The sequence below is a fragment of the Clarias gariepinus genome, chromosome 6 (assembly GCF_024256425.1).
Source record: "Clarias gariepinus isolate MV-2021 ecotype Netherlands chromosome 6, CGAR_prim_01v2, whole genome shotgun sequence".
Taxonomy (NCBI): domain Eukaryota; kingdom Metazoa; phylum Chordata; class Actinopteri; order Siluriformes; family Clariidae; genus Clarias; species Clarias gariepinus.
The window spans coordinates 886,965-894,138 of record NC_071105.1 but is presented as its reverse complement, the minus strand read 5'-3'; the positions used below and the strand labels follow the sequence as shown (position 1 = coordinate 894,138).

The 7,174-nt window shown below is 41.9% G+C and overlaps 1 protein-coding gene across 1 annotated transcript; it reads left to right on the top strand.

The window, feature by feature from the left end:
- Positions 1-1,137: 1,137 nt before the first annotated feature.
- pfdn5 (prefoldin 5) lies at positions 1,138-5,137 on the top strand. Its single transcript, XM_053497914.1, has 6 exons — positions 1,138-1,258; positions 3,775-3,877; positions 3,977-4,008; positions 4,232-4,306; positions 4,645-4,750; positions 4,957-5,137. The coding sequence occupies exons 1-6, from the start codon at positions 1,193-1,195 to the stop codon at positions 5,034-5,036; spliced, it is 462 nt and encodes a 153-aa protein (XP_053353889.1). The 5' UTR covers positions 1,138-1,192; the 3' UTR covers positions 5,037-5,137.
- The last annotated feature ends 2,037 nt before the right edge of the window (positions 5,138-7,174 follow it).

Below are 7,174 nucleotides of genomic sequence, written 5' to 3'. Positions count from 1 at the left end.
AAACACTTTAAATCAACTTAAATATATCCCTTTTCCTAGTTGGCATAATTTTAAACATGTTTTACATCCATTGACAAAACTATAAAGCATTTGCTTATATATTTCTATCATGATATACAAACGAATGTTGTCCGAATTATGTTGATTCTATCCATTTCATCCGGGGCGACCATCAACAAACCACAATTTTGGGACCTTTATTTTAAAAAACATCTCAAGGATGGGATACTGCATCAGCCAGACACAAGTGAAGACCCCCTGGAAACAACTGTATAGTAAATCAGTCTCTCATATAGTAAAAAAAAGCTGTTTTTTAACTGCTGTAATGTCGTAGGCACTTTTAGTCTGAAAAGTGGGGCGACCACCCCAAAACTGTGAATTATAATTTTTTTCCACAAATCTATATTTTGATGATAAATTTGATAGTGCTTTGTCACTAGAAGAAGCTAGTTTGGTTTCTGAGGCTAACCGTTAGCCTGTTATACTTGAGTAAACCTGAAAACATCATATGGGGCGAGTATCATGTGGGGCGATCACTGCTAAATGTTTTAAATGATAGATATATGTCCTATATTTGTAGTTTTCATATTCTATACATCAATTATATACATAGAGTTAATTGTTTAAGTATAATTATTTGTATATTTTATCTTTTTTTTCTAAATTCAGCCATTTTCCATTCCTTTTATAGGGATAAACATTTATTTTAACTGGATAATGAAGGAGACTCTGATATTATAGAATAAACTTGTGAAATAATGGTTTTCATAAAATGAAAGGGCAGTTTATCTTTCTTCATCAGTTTATCTACTTACTGATACGAGTTCAACTAGTCTTAATGATACATAAAAATGTGAATTCTGAGATATATTACGGTCGCCCCAGATGACTTTTTTAAGGCTGTGTTTTATTAACTTAAGTGTAAAAACACTAAAATGACAATTTTTTTACTTTTCTTTATAAAGGCACGTGTACACTACATTCCAAGTGTTTAGAAAATGGCTAAACATATCCATATTTTTGGTATTTTAAAATTGGCCTATTAAAAAGTCTTATCCGTCAGTGACCCACACATAGATGATGATGATGATGATGAAGATGATGAAGGTCTGACTCACATCACTTCCGGAAAGCGACGCGAACGAAGACCTACAGCTTCCGGTTGACCCGGAAGTGTTCCCTTTCCTCCAACATGGCGGTCAATCTTACCGAGTTGTCTCTCCCGCAGCTGGAAGGATTAAAGTCTCAGCTGGATCAGGTTATATAATTATTATTATTATTATTATTATTAATATAAACTCCGGAAAACACCAAAGTCATGTTTATTACAGAGAGAGGAGTGTGTGTGTGTGTGTGTGTGTGAGAGAGAGAGAGAGGAGTGTGTGTGTGTGAGAGAGAGAGGAGTGTGTGTGTGTGTGAGAGAGAGAGGAGTGTGTGTGTGTGTGAGAGAGAGAGAGGTGTGTGTGTGAGAGAGAGAGGTGTGTGTGAGAGAGAGGAGTGTGTGTGTGAGAGAGAGGAGTGTGTGTGTGTGTGAGAGAGGAGTGTGTGTGTGTGTGAGAGAGAGAGGAGTGTGTGTGTGTGTGAGAGAGAGAGGAGTGTGTGTGTGTGAGAGAGGAGTGTGTGTGTGTGTGTGTGAGAGAGGAGTGTGTGTGTGAGAGAGGAGTGTGAGAGAGGAGTGTGTGTGAGAGAGGAGTGTGTGTGAGAGAGGAGTGTGAGAGAGGAGTGTGTGTGAGAGAGAGGAGTGTGAGAGAGGAGTGTGTGTGAGAGAGAGGAGTGTGTGTGAGAGAGAGGAGTGTGTGTGAGAGAGAGGAGTGTGTGTGTGAGAGAGGAGTGAGTGAGTGTGTGTGTGTGTGTGAGAGAGGTGTGTGTGTGTGTGAGAGGTGTGTGTGTGTGTGAGAGGTGTGTGTGTGTGTGAGAGGAGTGTGCGTGTGAGAGAGGAGTGTGCGTGTGAGAGAGGAGTGTGCGTGTGAGAGAGGAGTGTGCGTGTGAGAGAGGTGTGTGCGTGTGAGAGGAGTGTGTGCGTGTGAGAGGTGTGTGCGTGTGAGAGAGGAGTGTGCGTGTGAGAGAGGAGTGTGCGTGTGAGAGAGGAGTGTGCGTGTGAGAGAGGTGTGTGCGTGTGAGAGAGGTGTGTGCGTGTGAGAGAGGTGTGTGCGTGTGAGAGAGGAGTGTGCGTGTGAGAGAGGAGTGTGCGTGTGAGAGAGGAGTGTGCGTGTGAGAGAGGAGTGTGCGTGTGAGAGAGGTGTGTGCGTGTGAGAGAGGTGTGTGCGTGTGAGAGAGGTGTGTGCGTGTGAGAGGAGTGTGTGTGCGTGTGTGAGAGAGGTGCGTGTGTGAGAGAGGAGTGTGTGTGTGTGTGTGAGAGGAGTGTGTGTGTGTGTGTGAGAGGAGTGTGTGTGTGTGTGTGAGAGAGAGGAGTGTGTGTGTGTGTGTGAGAGAGAGGAGTGTGTGTGAGGTGTGTGTGTGTGTGTGTGTGTGTGTGAGAGGAGTGTGTGTGTGTGTGTGTGAGAGAGGAGTGTGTGTGAGGAGTGTGTGTGTGTGTGTGAGAGGAGTGTGTGTGTGAGAGGAGTGTGTGTGTGAGAGGAGTGTGTGTGTGTCGTTAGAATTAAACCTCACAGAGACACAAATACACCCTTTTACAGGAGTTTTATGATTCACTGTGTAAATAAAATAAAAACTGTTAAGAAATATTAGACTCTCAGATATTAAACACTGAAATAAAGGAGCATATTTATTATTATTATTATTGTTATTATTATTATTATTATTACACATTCCATACATTAGTGTGGAGTAAATAAATAATAAAACTAAAGTTAGCCTGGATTACATCATAATATTTTCATATATATTTTTGTTCATATTTTTAGTTCATATATTTCATAAGTCAGGTGGCTGAAGTAAATGTTTAAGCTGCGCGTTTCTTATTCGCCATTTGGTTTATGAACAATTGTTTTCTGTCTGGGCGGAGCAGACCGACCGCGGGTACAGCGGGTACAGCCGGCACTCGCGTTTAAATATCAACACCATCGGGACTTAATGTATACCTATATAATTATTTATAACTAAGATGTTATTAATCACTTTTCAGCGCACGTTTAAGGCGCCGTCACGGCTAACCGAAATCAAAAACCCCGTCGTAATTTTGCTTCCTCAATGTAAATGTTAGAGCAGTAAAGTTACAGAAGGTCTTTTTATAGTTTTTCTTCAGGACGTCTCTGATGTTTTAGTAAATCTCTGTGGTGTTAAACCCTGCCGCTCCAACAAAGTGAATAATAATCAGAACATCGAGGTGTTTCAGAGATGATTTACCATTAAAATGTTTATAAAAAATAAAAGAAGAGGCACAAGGCCGTGTGTGTGGACTTATTACAAAGTTACAACTAAAATAAAATATAATAAAAAAGTCACACACCCTGAGATTTTATTCAGTCACTTTTAGCTGTGATTACACACACACACACACACACACACACACAGTTCATGTGTGTGAATGATTTCTCCCACTCTGCAGTACGGCGTGTGCCATCACGGAAGAGAAACTCCACAGTCTGTTCATTTAACATCGAGCATCAGAGTGAAACATTATGAACTTAAACCAAATTGAAGAAGAAACTGTGTGTGTGTGTGTGTGTGTGTGTGTGTGTTCCTCTCCTACAAGAGCTGTTAGAGTTTGATTTTTATTCAGGAGAGAATGATGTCGTAGTTGTTTTATTTTTTGTCCATCTCAAGCTGCTGGATGTGGGCGGGACACCCGTCTGATCTGTTGTTTGTCCTCAGGAGACGGAGTTCCTCTCGTCGTCCATCGCGCAGCTGAAAGTGGTGCAGACCAAATACGTGGAGGCGAAGGACAGCCTGAACGTCCTAAAGAAGAGTAACGAGGGTGAGCTTCGCCCGTATTAACACCTGAGTCTGTTCATGTCACACTGCTGAGTGTGTGTGCGCTCATTAAAGTGTGTGTGTCTCTCTCTCTCTCTCTCAGGGAAGGAGTTACTCGTCCCTCTGACCAGCTCCGTATCCTTCCCCTGATCTCACCTCCATCACCTGGAGCTCTGCACTGTCTCACCCAGTCTCAGCCGAAGGCGGGAGAGTGGGTGGGGCTTAACTTTATGCTAATGAGATATGACACTGTTTAATGACTGCACTTACAGGTGATTGTGTGAGTGTGTGTGTGTGTGTCAGGGTAACCATGGCACCCGCAGTAAGTAGTGTCTGATTGTCCTTAACCTGTATGAAGATGTACGTCCCCGGGACTCTGAACGACGTGGATCACGTGCTGATTAACGTGGGGACGGGATACTTTGTCGAGAAGGTGAGTCCATCATCATCATCATCATCATCTACACACACGCAGACGGTTTGACAGCTGGAGAGCTCCTGATTGGCTGGAAAACTGTTCCACACCCCCAGGAGGGGTCAAAGGTCAGGTGATGAGGAAGATGATCAGAGGGACGCGCTCAGTCCTGCTTCCTCTCACTGCTCATTATAATATTTAAATACTGAGTCATGTGACCAGGGCGGTTGCATATCTTTGCATAAATTAAACATTAGAAACACCCTCTGACCAATCAGAGCACAGGATGTCCCTCCTGGTCAAGTAAGCACGTGTGTGTGTGTGTGTGTGTGTGTGTGTGTGTGTGTGTGTTTCAGAACGTGGAGGACGGTAGAGATTTCTTTAAGCGCAAAATCGACTTCCTGACCAAACAGATTGAGAAAATTCAGCCGACTCTGCAGGAGAAATACGGCATGAAGCAGGGTGAGTACATCCCCCTGTGTGTGTGTGTGTGTGTGTGTGTGTGTGTGTGTGTGTGTGTGTGTGTGTGTGTGTGTGTGTGTGTGTTTAGAATCAATTCATACAGCATACTTCTATATAAACTGATTTGAGGGCGAGCGCTGTTTTCTGTGACGTGTCCGGGTCGCTCTCATCTTTAACGTGTCCTGGTTTATTTTCTTCTCTTCCAGCTGTGGTTGAAGTCATGAACATGAAGCTCCAGCAGCTGCACAGCCAACAGACACCGCAGTCCAGCACCGCCAAGGCCTAGGGTCTCACACACACACACACACACACACACACAGGTCTCCATAGTATAAGTTATAAGTTGTTCTGTGAGTATTGAGATGTGAAATAAAGTCTTAATCAAGATTCCTGTGTTTATGAAGATTCATTACAGCCTAGAAACCGTTTTGTCACTGAGCCTTTCTCTGGCTAAGTGTGTGTGTGTGTGTGTGTGTGTGTGTGTGTGCATGTGCGTGCGCGTGCCTGCCTGCCCCTGTTCCAGATGTTGTGTGTCAGTGCAGTAGGCTGATGAGGCCAGACATCTGCATCCTGACAATCAGACGTCATCATATTTGTCATTTATATTTTTCTTTTTTAATAAGAAGCAGAGCTGATGATGCAGATGAAGTTGAAATTAAGTACATCAGTAATTTTACATTTTTCTGTATTATTGACCCGCTCGTTTTAATCTTGGATTATTTAAACTTTGCTTTTAAATGTTTATAAATTATAATTATTTTAATTAATATTATTTTTATCCTATTTATTATTTTTGTTTAGATGTTTGTAACTTATTGTTTAACCTTTATTAGTTTCATTTTACTTTTCATTTTTTCGAACAGTTATTTCACTTTAGCTCATTTATTAACCTGATTCATTATTTTGTTTATCTGGATTGTTAGATTTATTTTTTCGTAAAATATATTTTTAAATGTACTGTATATACACTCACCTAAAGGATTATTAGGAACACCACACTAATACGGTGTTTGACCCCCTTTCACCTTCAGAACTGCCTTAATTCTACGTGGCATTGATTCAACAAGGTGCTGAAAGCATTCTTTAGAAATGTTGGCCCATATTGATAGGATAGCATCTTGCAGTTGATGGAGATCTGTGGGATGAACATCCAGGGCACGAAGCTCCCGTTCCACCACATCCCAAAGATGCTCTATTGGATTGAGATCTGGTGACTGTGGGGGCCATTTTAGTACAGTGAACTTATTGTCATGTTCAAGAAACCAATTTGAAATGATTGGAGCTTTGTGACATGGTGCATTATCCTGCTGGAGGTAGCCATCAGAGGATGGGTACATGGTGGTCATAAAGGGATGGACATGATCAGAAACAATGCTCAGGTAGCCCGTGGCATTTAAACCATGCCCAATTGGCACTAAGGGGCCTGAAGTGTGCCATGAAAACATCCCCCACACCATTACACCACCACCACCAGCCTGCACAGTGGTAACAAGGCATGATGGATCCATGTTCTCATTCTGTTTACGCCAAATTCTGACTCTACCATTTGAACGTCTCAACAGAAATCGAGACTCATCAGACCAGGCAACATTTTTCCAGTCTTCAACTGTCCAATTTTGGTGAACTGGTGCAAAATGTAGCCTCTTTTTCCTATTTGTAGTGAAGATGAGTGGTACCCGGTGGGGTCTTCTGCTGTTGTAGCCCATCTGCCTCAAGGTTGTGCGTGTTGTGGCTTCACAAATGCTTTGCTGCATACCTCGGTTGTAACGAGTGGTTATTTCAGTCAAAGTTCAAGTTCAAGTAGGCTTTATTGTCATTACAAACATATACAGTTAGTACACAGTGAAACGAAACAACGTTCCTCTAGGACCAAGGTGCTACATGCAACATAAATTTACAACATAAATTAACAGAGACACTAAACTAGCTAACCAAGAGGCCTAGTTAACTGGCTAGCAGAGACAGGACAGAGAGACCTAACATAAATTACAACATAAATTTACAAAAACTAACTAGCTAAGTATAACAATTTTAACAGACAACATAAAGTGCACGTGCAAATGTGCAAACAAGAGCAACAACAAAGTGACAGTGCGCAACCACGACATAACAGAACATAAAAAATGGTGTTGAGGTAGTGGGTAAACGTAAACATTCTTTAAAAACAGCAGCAAGAATTGAGGAATTAGTGCAAAAATTAGTCCAGTAATGATCATTGTGCAAAAGAGATAAACAGTGAAGCATTTACAGGTTGGTGTTTACGATAATTTGGTGGTGTAGGTCAGTGTGTCTGCACTTGTGTTGATTAGTCAGTCCAGTCCCAATATTTTGAGGTAGTTGAGTTAAGCTGTGTGATAATGTTTGTGTTAGTGAGTTTGTGTGTGTGTGTGTGTGTGTGTGTGTGTGTTTATCAGTCCAGTCCCT

What these genes read in the sequence shown, in the direction of transcription:
- pfdn5 (XM_053497914.1), top strand. Translation starts at nt 1,193, where the DNA reads ATGGCGGTCAATCTTACCGAGTTGTCTCTCCCGCAGCTGGAAGGATTA. An exon ending in TAAAGTCTCAGCTGGATCAG is followed by an intron (nt 1,259 to 3,774) that starts GTTATATAATTA and finishes GTTTGTCCTCAG; the next exon opens with GAGACGGAGTTCCTCTCGTC. An exon ending in GAAATACGGCATGAAGCAGG is followed by an intron (nt 4,751 to 4,956) that starts GTGAGTACATCC and finishes CTTCTCTTCCAG; the next exon opens with CTGTGGTTGAAGTCATGAAC.